Source organism: Tetrahymena thermophila (genome assembly GCF_000189635.1).
Source record: "Tetrahymena thermophila SB210 genomic scaffold scf_8253900, whole genome shotgun sequence".
Lineage (NCBI taxonomy): Eukaryota > Ciliophora > Oligohymenophorea > Hymenostomatida > Tetrahymenidae > Tetrahymena > Tetrahymena thermophila.
This window is the reverse complement of record NW_002475968.1, coordinates 54,029-68,570: the sequence shown is the minus strand read 5'-3', so window position 1 is coordinate 68,570 and position 14,542 is coordinate 54,029. Positions and strand designations below refer to the sequence as shown.

The 14,542-nt window shown below is 20.8% G+C and overlaps 5 protein-coding genes across 5 annotated transcripts in view; 3 read left to right on the top strand and 2 right to left on the bottom strand. All coding sequences in view use genetic code 6, as the record gives it.

The window, feature by feature from the left end:
* Positions 1–193: 193 nt before the first annotated feature.
* On the top strand, positions 194–562 carry TTHERM_00977570 (transmembrane protein, putative; the record flags this gene model as incomplete). Its single annotated transcript, XM_001027196.2, has 2 exons — positions 194–202; positions 272–562. The coding sequence occupies 2 exons, from the start codon at positions 194–196 to the stop codon at positions 560–562; spliced, it is 300 nt and encodes a 99-aa protein (XP_001027196.2).
* Positions 563–2,870: 2,308 nt separating this feature from the next.
* TTHERM_00977560 (transmembrane protein, putative) lies at positions 2,871–4,691 on the bottom strand (the record flags this gene model as incomplete). The annotated part of the gene is made up of 1 exon (XM_001027195.3): positions 2,871–4,691. The coding sequence occupies one exon, from the start codon at positions 4,689–4,691 to the stop codon at positions 2,871–2,873; it is 1,821 nt and encodes a 606-aa protein (XP_001027195.1).
* A 3,592-nt stretch (positions 4,692–8,283) lies between these two features.
* Positions 8,284–10,758, top strand: TTHERM_00977540 (dynactin p62 subunit, putative; the record flags this gene model as incomplete). The annotated part of the gene is made up of 10 exons (XM_001027193.2): positions 8,284–8,483; positions 8,561–8,737; positions 8,796–8,878; positions 8,947–8,996; positions 9,049–9,100; positions 9,161–9,233; positions 9,304–9,560; positions 9,619–9,805; positions 10,259–10,595; positions 10,654–10,758. The coding sequence occupies 10 exons, from the start codon at positions 8,284–8,286 to the stop codon at positions 10,756–10,758; spliced, it is 1,521 nt and encodes a 506-aa protein (XP_001027193.2).
* Positions 10,759–11,184: 426 nt separating this feature from the next.
* Positions 11,185–12,526, top strand: TTHERM_00977530 (opioid growth factor receptor; the record flags this gene model as incomplete). The annotated part of the gene is made up of 4 exons (XM_001027192.1): positions 11,185–11,523; positions 11,588–11,739; positions 11,796–11,954; positions 12,043–12,526. 4 exons carry the CDS (start codon positions 11,185–11,187, stop codon positions 12,524–12,526), a joined length of 1,134 nt encoding a protein of 377 aa, XP_001027192.1.
* A 507-nt stretch (positions 12,527–13,033) lies between these two features.
* TTHERM_000976530 (hypothetical protein) overlaps positions 13,034–14,542 on the bottom strand; it is a gene marked incomplete at both ends in the record, with an annotated part of 4,073 nt that continues 2,564 nt past the window's right edge. Inside the window, 5 exons of the mRNA XM_012800864.1 lie at positions 13,034–13,115; positions 13,333–13,422; positions 13,507–13,596; positions 13,863–13,952; positions 14,206–14,295. Of these exons, the coding sequence (XP_012656318.1) occupies positions 13,034–13,115; positions 13,333–13,422; positions 13,507–13,596; positions 13,863–13,952; positions 14,206–14,295 (442 nt within the window). The remainder of the gene's footprint in view (positions 13,116–13,332; positions 13,423–13,506; positions 13,597–13,862; positions 13,953–14,205; positions 14,296–14,542) is intronic.

Here is a 14,542-nt window from a genome sequence, read left to right as displayed (position 1 = left end):
GATAGCTAATTATGAGTATATTAAAGAAATTAAGAATAGAGGTAATAAGACAATGGTAACTATTTCGTCGCAGAAAGTATTATGTATTTGTTATATTAAGGGATTTGTTGCATTAAATCTGCTAAATAGTTGGTGAGAGTTTTCAGACTAGCGGAAGAAGACTTCAGAATTTGAAAGCATAACTATTCCAAGTATGCTACGAGTAAATATTATTAGAGATAGTATTAACAATATGATTATTCTTTACTTTCTTGTTCTTTAATATAAAAAGAGCTCTAAGGATACAGTTAGTGTTGAAATAAAACCATTTAGTATTACGGATGCTGTAAGTATATTAAATGTTATTGGGTAGAGTTTCTTTGGATTTACTAAAGAATTATTCATAATCTTTCCATACATAATAGTCAAAAAATATAAATTAGTTAAACTTATGATAGAAAGTATGATCAAGCTTGTATACTTAAAAACCTTTAGGTAAAGCTTAGAAAGCATTTTATAGTATTTCGACTTTGTTTTTTCAATTTACAAAAATAATTAAAAAGAATCTATATCACATGATTGAAAATATTAATTTGTGTGGATATTTTAATAGATTTATCAAAAATATAATAAATACTCACTATTATTTTTTTTACTTTATGTTAATTAAATATATCTAATTAAATGCTTTCTCATCACAAATAGAAAAAAGGATATTGCCTTTATATGAAAAATATCATATGTGTATTTCTTTATTTTATTTAAATTAGAAAATTTTTAACTTTATCATCAAGTTAATATTTAAATAATCTCAAAATCAAAAACTTTCATTTATTAATAAAGAAAAGCTTTAATTTAACTTAAAAATAATTTCAATAAGACTAAAAGCAATATTTTAGTATTGAGTAGAAACTGCTAAAAATATATTTCTATGAAAAATAATTTTTATTTTAAATGAACTTATTTAATTTTTATAAATTAAGCTATTTTTAGTGATTCACTCATGAGAATAGAAATTGAGCTTGAGTTATTTTCTTTATCAAAATTTCAAATAATATTCTTTACTATATATCTTAAATCTGAAAGCATAAATACGAAAAAAAAATAAAAAAATTTTATTTGCAGAAAAAGAAAAGCTTTAATTTAACTGAAAAGTAATTTCAAAAAACTAAATTATTTTTGAGTAGAATCTACTAAAAATATATTTCTATGAAAAATAATAAATCTTAAAGCATTTAATAAGGTAAAATATATAAATCTATCAAAAATAGAATAAATATGTAATATATAAAATTGAAACAAATAAAATATAAAACTAGATAATTTAGTAATTAACACAATAATAGATATTCCTAATAATTATATTTTCTATTTAATAGGTTTTATTCAATTATTAAAAAAGATGATCTCTTATGCAAAAATTGATTGAAAAATAAATATAAATAAAGGATTAAGTATAAATTTTATGATTAAAATACTAACTTTTAATAACTGAAAAATTGATTGATATATAAATTCAAATATTGTATTAAGTTTTAATTTTCTATTTAAATATTAATTTGAATTAATTTATTTCTTGATTGATTAATTGGATTAATATTAATTATTAGTATATTTATTTATATTTTTTTTAAAAATATATTATTTTATTTTTTAATTAATTTTAAGTTTCTTATTTAGTTATTTTAAAAATTTCTTTATTTTTTTGTAGTTTTAAGTTTAAATTTATTCAATATTTGTTATAATAAAAATGATTTAAAGATGTGTTTGTTTAATAGAGATTTTTTAAATTAGAAATTAGATTCGTGATTGTTTGTTCATTTTTTAATGTAAAGTTGTTTGCTTATTTGTAGGTGGTGATTTTGAAATTCCGAAAATGAATATCTAAAGTTTAACGAAACTTGATATCACTTTTCTTTATTTTAATATCTTAAAATATAAGGAAATAAAATCCTATTTTAAAAAACTTTAATCTATTATCGAAATAAGATTATTAGGGTTATGGGATTATGATGAATTTATTTGTGAGCAATAAATAAAATTGCTGGTCTGGGGCTTAAAAAACTTGCGAAGAGTCCATCTACTTAGTACGCATCCCTCCTTCTACATTTTACTGTTGGAGTGGAAAAGATGTAGATTTCTTCTTCTAATTTTTTAGGATTTTATCTTTCATATTAAAGATTCTATTTTACTTTCTTTTTCTTTGTCTTTTGTTAATTTTGAAATTTTATTAAATTAATAATTTTTATGGCAGTTAAAGTACCTTGTTTCTTCTAAATTAAATTAATTTCAGTTGAAATCATAAAAAATTTAAAATAAAGTTAATAAATTCAAAGAAAAAGAAAAATTTTTAGTTGATCTTTTAAGACTAAAAAATATTATAAGACTCCATTTTTTTTACAAATTTAAGTTAAATTATTTTTTTATTAGGATAAAGAAATTATTGCTTTGAACCATACATATAATTACTTTCAAATCATTAAAAGTGATAAAACATTTTTTTTTAAAATAAATAAGTTTATAATTCAAAAAATTAATTGAATGCTTACTTATTTATTGATAAAAGATAAATTGAATATTTTTTTAATCTCAATTTAAGAAAATTTTAGATTATAAATAAAAAAGAGGCAAATAAAGACTAATAAATAGGAAATTATTTTTTTGAATTTTGAAATAAAAAAATATAAATTTAAAACAAACAAATTTCACTAAAAAAAAATGATAAATCATTGGAAAATTTAATTATTTATCGCAAACAAACTAACAAAGAAACAAAAATATTTTTTAATTTCTATTTTAATTTTAATTTTCTTTATATTTTTTTCATATTAACTCAAATTATTAAATAATTCTCTATCTATTGTTAATTGATATATGATTTATCCATTATTTCAATCATCAGATCCGTAGGTTTTTTTAAGACATTCTAGGACACGTAAATTAAGTTATTTGGTATTTTCATTTTCATTTTCGAAATCCTTTTCTGAATTTTTGAAGAATTTTTCAAGTTAAGCTTAGAAATAAAGTGAATCATAATCTACTTTGTCAATTTATTCTATGTGACTTAAATTATTTTTAGTTAGCATATCTACTTAAGATTCTAATTCAACTTCAATTTTTTCACCATTTTCTTCTGTTTTTTGCGTTTTATCTGTTTTATGTGTTTTTTCTGTTTTTAACTTCTTTTCATTTTCTTGTTAATTTCTTTCTAATAAGAACTGGATTTGGTCATCAATCGAAGATCCACAGCATTTTATAGCAGCATATTATTCTGGTGTTAGCAAAAGGGCGAGCACCTTTTTCATCTACATTAGCTAACTCTAAAGTTCAAAAACATCTTAGCATTTTGTGGCTTCAAAAAATAAAGTCTCATAGATATCTTTGTTGCTTCTCTTTTTCTTCTGATAATCTTCTTTTTATTCTGCCTTTACTGATCTCACAATTTTTTCTAATGTCGAAACCTTAAATTTTTTAGTAAGTTCTTCATTCATATCTTTACTATCTATTTCTTTTATAATTTTAAGTATTTCATTCTTATTTACTTTTCCATTTCTATTTATTGAATTTCGTGGTGATTTTGGATTTGTGTTTACTGTTTATGCATCCTCTTTTAATATTTTATATGCTGTTTTCCTATAATATTCTTTAAGTTTTTAGTCAATAAAATATTGCTAAATATCTGCCTTGGCTACAACCACACCAATAATACCTATTAAGAGAAGAACATTAACTATACTTCCAAATTAAGCTAAAATTTCTGGGTATTAAGCATATTAAACATTTTCCATGTACTGATCGTGGCTTAATTTAATATAGAAAGTACCAATTATTAATGGGTCAGATTTTGATGCAGAACCTTTTGTTTTAAATGAGTCTTGATTATTAGCGTCAACTAAGTAAAGATAATCAGTTTATTTTTATATAAGAAAACCTTCTTTTACAGATGTTTTAGCAGTAGAAAGAGTGACAGTGGATGATGTTGATAAAGTAGGATCAAAGTCCCATGAGAGATCAGTAACTTTAGTAACAATTTAACGTTACTTAGAATCGAATTGTGATTGCTTAAAATTAATGAAAAATTAAGCTGTTTCTCCATAAACATATTCATCATATTCAGCAAACAAGGTATCAGTGTTACAAGGGTCAGTTGAACTAACATCGCAAGATGCTTTCATTTATATTACTATTGTTGTATCGAAACCTGCACCACTAAAAATTTAGAATTAAGACTAAGTAGATGATAAATTTTATAAATTTAAACATTAAGCCATCGCATCTACAGATGGGTCTTTAGTTAAATTTTGACAAAAGTCTAAAGGTAAATTGATATCTGGTAATCTTTTTCCTGTTTTTGGATCACTTTGTTGTAGCTTTGCAGTATAGGTTATATAATTAACGCCATTTTGCTACTAGTATTCTAAAAGATGAGTACCACTATCTGTATCTACAATATCAAACCAAAGAAGAGTTGTATCGAATGGCATCGCAAAATTATTTTTAAGTCTTATTTGAGTTTAAGTTATTTTAGGCTAAAGCTAGTCAGCCCCATATAAATAATTTAAGTACCCGAAATATGCTAGCGCTGCTAAAATAAGGATGATAGATAAAATACCACCAAACATAGTCTATCTTGTCTAATTACCAACACCCATTTCAAATTAAAAGGGTGAACCAAAGATATCCAGATTAACAATCAATTATTTAATTCCCATTTTTGCTTTTTTGGTCTTTTTCTTTAATATAAAATAGTCAAAACTTTTAATTTATTTATTTGTTAACTTTTTGTTTCTTCTATCTTTTGGATTTGTTTTTAAACTCCAAAAGATAACCTTGTGATTTTTAAGTTGTATATTAATCTTTATCTGGAAGTATATTTCAGTCTGATTTTTAATGATTTGAAAATAGAAAAAAAATCAACTCATTATTATCTTCTTTAGTTATTTCAAACATATTTTCTTATTTTAAACAGTAACCAATCATTTTACCCAATCTTTCTCTAACACAAAAATTAACTGAATGATTGATTAATAGATTAATTAATAGATATTTCTTCTTATTATTTACAAATTTCCCTTTTAAATATATTTTTTCTATTCCCATCAAAATCAATTATCAATTAAAAAATTCAAGTGGCGATGATTTTTGTCAGTATGTCTACCTCAAAAGTAAATGAATTTTGGTTTAAAAAAAGAAGTCTCTAAAATGTTCATTCATATTATCAACTCATTTACATCTGAATAAATGGTTTATTGAAAATTTTTTAGTATGTATATTTGATTAGTTTATTTTACTCACAATTTCTCATAGAAGTTAAATCACAAATATAATATATAGAATGATTTAAAAATATTTGAAAATAATCTGAAAACTTAAAAAAGTTAAATTAGTTAGACATAATTGCAATTAGCTAATAAATGAAAAGAAAAATATCAAACAAATCATGACATCGATATATAGATAAATCAATTGATCGATTAATAATTAATAAGATATTTAAGTTACAACAATATCATTACTAAATAATAAAGGGATCAGCTTAATTACATTAATGTAAAGATAATCTTCAGGTGGGAAAAAAATTAAAAGAAATTATAAATTCTGACTTACTTTTTCTTTTATCCGCTTTATTTATTGTAACAAAAAGCACATAATCTTTAAAAACTAAATCAAAAAAACAATATAATATTAATATAATTTGTAAACTAAATTATTTGAATAAATAACTAATTATTTTAAATAATATTTATACTTACAAATATATTTTTATTTTAAGTGTTAAAAAAATATAGAATTTCCTCTTTTTATACTGAAAAAAGCTGGTTTATTAAATAAATTTAAACATTTTATTGATATAATTTTAAAAATTGATTTGATTTTTATTATTTACGAAAATTTAAATAATATTTGCGAATGAACGATCCTGGATTATTTTAATTCAGATTTACTTTAAATATCTTCTTAATTACTTAGTTTACTGAATATTAGTTAATATTAAAGTAATATTTAAAATAAGATTATAATATTATGAAAATAATTTACTTAATTACTTTTTAACTAACTAAACTTAGATTGGTGTTTAAAATAATATTGTTATTCTTTATCTTTTTCACAAGAATTGCTTTAAAAATAAATTTTTATTGAATTTATAGCTAATTATAAGCAAAGTTAATATAACTTTTTTGGCAGAATAAATTAGAAACCTCTTAATATGAATGAATTTTTTCGATTTCTACTTTTCAGAAAATAAATTGATAAAGCTTGAAAGTATTAAGTTCATTCAAGTTAAATAAAAATAGCTTGTAAGAAGAAAATTTTATAATTATAATCAAATTATTTAAATTTTTGAAGACCTTAAAATAGATTATGAATTAATTATAACTTATTTTTTGGAATTATAAATTAGAATTTTTTGGAATCAACAAATAATTAACATTTTTTTTAAAACATAGAAAAAATGTGAAAAAACAGTATTTTTCAGCCTTTATTTTACTTGAATTCTTCTCTATTTTTAATTTGAGAGGGTAAATAATAAATTTTGTATTAAGTTATATATAAAAAATCTAAATTAAGTTAAAGGATTATCAGTTATAGATAATTAATTTTTTATGTTTCATAAGCATATATATATATATATATAGAAAGATACTTTTACTTTATAAATTAATAAAAACTACTTGAAAAAATTTAACTTCAATAAGGATTTTACAATAAACAAAAGAGAAAGAACTTCGATTGATGTATCATACTAATTTTTAAAATCATTTACTATTTATTCTTCTGAAAGTAAAGAAAATTAATGAATAAATATATTCTTATAAAATTTATGTACATCCAATCTTAAAAAAAATATAAGATTCTTTATTATTTAATAAGTAAAATATATTTTATGATAAGACTTACTTGTTAATTTTGATATATACATGCAAATAATTACCTTTCTTTTTAAAATATATTTGTCTTTTTCTAAAACAAAAATTAATTAATAATTAGCTTGCGATTAAAAGATATTTATTTCTTTTTTTAGCTGTTTTTTTATTTACTACTAATTTGCTTAACACTATCAAATGTTAAACATTCAAATTTTGTGTAAATGTAGTAAATTTAGTAGTATATTTAAAAGAGAATAGCCATATTACTGGATATTGCATAGCTGTTCTCTTTTATATCAAAAATATATTTAAGAATATTTAACTTTGTTTTCTCAAAGAACCAATCTGAATTACATGTATAAATGCAAATAAATTCTTATTTTTAGAGAAATCTTATGTAAATAACAAGCCTTGTAGGAAATAATGTTAGTAACTTAATTTTAGAGTAAATTTGGATATCCACTATATCCTTGTATGGTAACAAATATAAAAAATAATCAACTAAGTAGAAGTTTATACTTAAATAAATAATCTTAAAAATATCTTATTAAATTCAGATAGGTGTATATTTACTTCTTTTGTTCATCTAATTCTATTTCAATGAACTTCAGAAATAAAAAATCATTTTAAATTCATCGAATTAACTTTTTAGACTAATATTATATGATAAATAATTATTAAGAGGTCTATTAAAAAGAAAGAGAAGACTTATGTAATACTACTTAATATATTTACTTTACAAACTTTGTATAAAATCTAAGAGTATTTTTTATTCAAATATTAAGAATTATTTACTAAATTAAGAAAGGCAAAATAATTTATTTAACTAAATTTATTTTTGAAAATCGATATTTAGATGGGTATTAAAAAATAATTATTTTCTATAATATTTTTCCATTTGCATAAAATCTTTCTTGAGAGTGATTAATTAAAATTTTAATAAATGCTTTCAAAAACGTATTAAAATTGTATCTATTAAGTTTATTTAAAAAAAAATATTAAGAATTTTTTATTTAATGGTGATAACTTAAAGTTAAAAGCAAATTCATTAAATATAAGTACACTTTTATTTTTAGGTTATCAAAGGTAATTACTTTGCTATCTAGTTATTTAAAAAACTTCAATTAGATTAATTAACATATTATTTTTAAAATAAAAACTAACTAAAAAATAAATAATTTAGACTCATAAAAAGTTTATCATTATTTTGGTAAAGAATAATGTATAATGTTCAAATGATCTTCATTATTTTAAATGAATATGAATTTTTTAAAAATAAAATGGATTTAATTTAAATTAAAATTTATAAATTTATAAAAAAGTATGGTTTTATTTAAAACATGATTCATGCATAAAACCTTATATAATAGAATTAGTATTTTTAGATGAAAAACCTATATTACTTACTACCTCTCTATCTAGTAAAATTTATTAAATGATTTTTGAAAGAAAAGTTTTTTTATTAACAAACAAGCAAAAGATATTTATTTCTGATATTTAAAACTTTTCAATTTATATTATTTATTTATTAATAATTATGTACTAATTTACTTAAGAAGACCAAAAGCCTTACATTCATATTTTTTGTGAATGTGGTAGAAAGTTTAAAAGGGAAGAGCTATATTGTTGTGTATCGTAAGAATTTCGCTTTTATATTTAAAATAAAAAAATGCTTTTATTTCTTTTAACATTATTCTATTATATATTTTTAGATGCTCAAAAATTTAATGCAGATTCTGCACATAGGTGCAAGTCCATTCTTATTTTTGCAGAAATTGTCTGCACTCAACAAACCTTAGCGAAGTTACTATTCGCTATCATTGCTAAAATTGTTTTGAATGTCCTCTTTGTCGCCATACCTTAACAGAAATGAAAGAATAATCAACTGAGTAGAAGTTTATTTTTAGATTAATATTTAACCATTAAACTCTCTTTCTTTAAAATCAGAAAAGTGTATCTTTACTGTTAGTTTTGTTCATGGAATTCCATTTCAATTAACTTCATTGAAGAGAAATCAAAAGATCTGGCTAGTAAAATTATTTTAAATTCATCTAATTTTCTTTTTTGAAATAAATAATTTATTCTAATAATTATCAAGATAAATGCATTGTAAAAATGAAAGAAAAGGCTGATCCTTAGCAAAAGCATGTAATAAAATTCAAATTATTTTATATTTTCATTAAAATTTTTTCATAAAAAGTTTTAAAAAATCCTCTCTAAATATAAAGAATTGCAAATGCAAATTGAAAAAGGTATTTTAAAATTCTTTTTTTTGATATATTTTTTGTTAATTTTAGCTAAAATTTAAAAAGAAAGGAAGATTAAAATGAATCCTAAAATAGGAAAGAAAATGAACTTCTCAAATTATTTTGGAAGTCCTCAAATGTAAATAATTTAATACCAAACTAATATATGAAAGATTCTAACAATCAAATGAAATATTTATTCAAATTAGAGATTAATTGACTAAAAACTGGTCCTTTGATAAATTCAATGAATAGTAAAAAGCTAAAGAAGAAGAAGTTAGCAATTAAATGTATAATATTGATTTGAAGGGATTAATGACATATAAACTAATCAAAGAAGAAGAATAAGAAGGCCCTCAAAACCCTGAAAACCTTGCCTAAAACCTTGAAAATTTTTACTGTGAAGATTTTGATTCACTGCAAGAAGAGCTAAATAGTTTTGTTAATTTGAAAAATTATGAACTCTGTATTAAATATTTAAACAAATTTCATTTTATAAAGAATAATTTATTAAATTTTAAAAGTGACAACTAGCGAAGATTGCTTGAAATATCCTCTTCTTCAGCCAAAACACAAAGCAGGAATGGTTCCAATTCCTGTTTAGCTTCAATCTCGTAAAATTAGAACTTGTTGTGACTGCAAAAAGATAATTATAAAACCAGACGCGAATCATACTTATACAACTGAATTTAAGCTTGCTTTCTTTTTATAGTAATTAATATAAATTATGAAAACCTTAAACTTTCAATCATTTTTTAAAAAGTTAGTATCTATTTTTTATCCTCAAATTTACTGAATAAAAATAATTCAATTTTTTTCATTAATTCAGTATAAAATTTTATCTTCTCCGATTAAGATTTAAAAATCGATAATAACATTATAAAGTGAATGAATTTTAAATAATAGCTTGGCTATATGCTATAATACTATAAAGCTGATTTTTATATCTTAATAGATTAAATTAAAAAATTCTTTGAAATTATTTTAATTTTTTGAAATATGAAATAAATAAATGAAATGAAAATAAAACTTTGAAAATATGTTAAATATTTTTATTTGCTTTAATAAGTTCATTTAAATAATAAAAAATTTAACAACTTTAATTAACTTGACTGATTACTTTTTATATTTTATCAATTTAAACTAATTTTTATTTTTAAATAGTGAATACTGTCCTTTGATCCATATACGAAAAATTCACTATAACAAAGTTAGTGATGAATTTTCAGTTGTTTTAGTTATGGAAAATGAGAGCGAATAATACACCATGAATGTCTAATTAGACAACTTGGAGGAGGACTTTGAGTTCGCTTAAATTCATAATTATTAAAATCATGATTATTACTAGCTTATTGTTTTAAGAAAGGAAAGGGTTGAAATGAAGGTTGTTGACTTTTTAGACATAAACAAATCTTAATCAACTAGTTCTGGTACTACTTAGCAACTGTTTGAATTTATTCTAAAGCTCAAGAAAGATAAACCTTAAGGAATAGACGTCAAGGTAAATTATATATATAATTAATTAGTTAATAAATCTAAATCTTTTATCTATAAAATAGTTTGGATTCTAAATGTACTTAGATGTCGAATATGAAAGTGATAAAAGTTATAGCTTTGTATTTCCAGTTGTTATAAATCTAGGAAAACTTCTAGATTAAATTTGATCAGATTTTTTGCTTTTTTCTACACTTTTAATAATTTTTAACAGGAGACAAATGCATCTATAGACAAATAAATATATTGATATTAATTGGTTATTTGTTCTATACAATTCCTCATTCTATTTTATTATAATTAAGACTCTTTGTATAATATAGAGGCGCAAATTTATTTGTATGGATTTTATCAGATTTATTTATTCATTCTTTTTTATATGTTTCATACCAAATAGATAAATCAATAAAGTTGTATCAATAAATACAAAACCAGCTATTTAATTTATATCAAATTTCTAATAAATTATTTGATAATATCCAAAAAAAATCAAATTCGCGGAAAATAAAAGTCGATAAAATATTAATATTAATTAAGTAATTAATTAAATTATTCTAATACTTATTATCTTATAAAAAATCAAAACAATACAATTAATGTCTATGAAATAGGGTTCCAATCAGTACAAAAATAAAAAACTAACTGATTACTTTAGCTCAAAAGATTCAAAAATTAGTGATAAAGATTAATTAGAAGATAAGCCAATGAAGAAATCAAAAAATTAAGTAGGCATGAAGAGCATTTAGTCTACTAACTCCAAATCAGATTCAGATACAGAAATAGCAGAAGAAATAAAAAAATCTAGCTCAAGCTTAGATGACTAAAAAAATAAATCCCCTTCTAAGCATGAGATAATTGAAAAGAAAAATGTTGCAAATACAATCCAAAAAGTGAATGATACTATTGAGTAGTAAAATAAGATCCAACAAGAAGAAGTAGTAGCATTTTTTAAATTTGTGAATTTATATTTTTTGAACATGAATTAATTAACGATATTAGGAATAAAAGTAGTCAAATGAGTCAAATAACTAATCAATTGAAAAAAAATAACTTAGAAGCCACTCTTAAAAGCTAAAGAATCTTTAATTTTATTTAAATAACTTATAATCGAATCCTAATGGTGATTATATTCAAAATATACTAGAAAAATGGTAGCATATTAATTTTTATATAAATTTAAGTTTTAAATTACTTCAAATTTTATTAGGAAAGGTAAATTTAAGCTCCTTGAAACTCATCATGGATACGTGCAATGGCTATTTCCGAATTTCTTTTAGTCAAGGTTTAACAATGGGTCTGATCCTCTTCAACAAGAAGAAGCAGAGGAATTCATTAAAAATCCAGTTATAGCTAATAGATTAAAAAAGTAATTAACTTAATTTGATAAGAGTAGTTAATTATTTAGTTATCAATTTGTTTAAGCATATTTATTTATTTATTTATTTTACTAAAAGGGCTTATGATCTCATTTATGAGTTTTTTGGAATGAAAATTGTTAACAATATAACAGGCGAAGTCTAAAGAGCTGATAATTATAAAGAGAGATATCATGAAACTTTTATTACCAGTTATCATAATCACATGAGGATAAGAAGAATACTTTGTCACTTTAATAATGTTGGATTTAGGAGATATGCTATTTCTCTTGTTAAGTTTTTAGAAAAAGAAATTTATGGGGAAAAGGGTTATTAAAAATTTGCAGAAGACAAAAGACCTCTTGTATTAAAATGGTAAGAACTTCCTTAAACAATACCATTAAGATAACTATCTAGATTGAAAGTTTTTGAGGAATGGTAAATATATGGGGAAATAGATGAAAATAATTAATTATAAGTAGAAACCTTATAGGATAACTGCTTTGCTACTATATAGGATATAAAAAGAGAGTCAATTTACTTAAGAAACCTGAAAGAAGCAAAACATGGGGTACATTTATGATCAAACAAAAAAAATAAAAAATCATTTCAATATTTTAAAAATTAATAAAATAATTTAGATATTTTGTTTTAACTTTAAATATATTTATTTTGATGTAAAAAAATTAAATAAAGATTTTTTAATATCTTAGTTAATATAATGATCTCTATATATATGATAACTGAAAATAAAATATTATTATGAATATATATAGATACCAAATAATTAAATGCCAAATATAATTCTTTTGAAAATTAAGCAATCGTTTGAATTTTTTGAGGGAAATAAGATTATTTATTTTTAAAATTATGAATTCAATCTATGTTATAGAATTAATTAATAGGAAAAATTTATATTTTATGTATTATAAAATTGATCAATTTCAATACTGTTAAACCAATATATCTATCTTTCTTTTATTTAGGTTAACTTACGCGATGCGATAACAGAATTATATAAAATAAAAAATATTAAATTAAAGGAAACAAATATTTTTATATTTATTTTTTCAATTTCACCACATGTTTATCATGCAATTATTTTATAAATAACTAATCTTTTTGACTTGATAAGCATTACTTTCAATTATTTTGATTTACTACTGATGTAACTTTTAATTTAAATTAATATAAATTACTAAAAAAAATAAAAAAATAGAATAAAATTTTTAAATAAAATATTACTTTAAAAATCAATAAATAAAAAATTTTAATACAATAAAAAAAAAACTAATAAATAAATTAAATGAGTTAGTTATTTAGTTTTAAATTCATTTTTTTATTTAAAAATATCACAATCCAAAACAAATAAAATTTTATTATTTTTACTTAAGATAAAGTCTCAAATTTAAGAGATTAGCACACTATACTAGACCCTAACCTAAGCCTAATATACCTTTATTACCAATTTAATAGCAACTTTTTAAATATAAAAATTAATATAAATATTTAGTTAGAAGTAATAAAAAATATGAAATAATCCAAAATAAATCCTGTGTATACTTAAAATAAAGCGTTAAATTTGAGAGATTAGTACACTTTCCTAAACTAGAACCTAATTCACACAGACCTTCACCATTAGTATGACTTTTCCTTTTTAAATATTGAAGAAAAAATATGTAGTTAATTTAATATTTAAAAGAAAAAAATGAAGAAATAATAAGAAATTAATAACTAAAGCAAAAGTTGAAAATAAAAAAATGAGTTAAATTAGCAAACAAGCAAAGAAATAAATGAAAAAATAATAGAAGCAGAATAAATAAAAAAAAGAAAACAAATCAGATAAAGACTTAATAAATAAATAAATTAAAAGAGTGAGTTATATTGTTTTAAAAACATTAAATATTCAAAATTATCACTATAGATTAAGTGTCAACTTTGAGAGATTACTGCACTTTTCTAAACAATAACCTAAGCCTTATACACCTTGATTACCAATTTAATTTTCCCTTTTTCAATATTAAAGTAAAAATATATAGTTAATTTGTTATTAAAAGGAAAAAATAAAGAAAAAATATGAAAATAAAAAATTAATTAATTAATTCATAATTAAAGCAAAAACAGATTAAACAAGAAGTTAAATAAACAAACAAAAAACTGCAGAATAAAAAAAAAAAATTAATGAATAAAAGCTAATAAATAAATAAATTAAAAGATTGAGTAAAATTGTTTTAAATAAATTTAAATATTAAAAAATATCACTCTAGATTAAGTGCCAAATTTTAGAGATTAGTGCACCTTTATAAACCAGAACCTAAACCTGATGCACCAATTGCGCCAATTTAATTATTACTTTTTAAATATTTAAGAAAAAATATGTAGTTAATTAGTTAGTTAGAAGGAAAAAAAAAATAATGAAATAATAAGAAATTAATTAATTAACAATAAAAGCAAAAGTTGAAAATGAAAAAACGATTTAAATTAATAATAAAAAATAAGTAATTAAATAAGGAAATAAATAAATAAAATACACAAACAAGATACAAACAAAAGAAAAATAAATGAAATAAAAAATTAATAAATAAATTGGGTGTGGGGG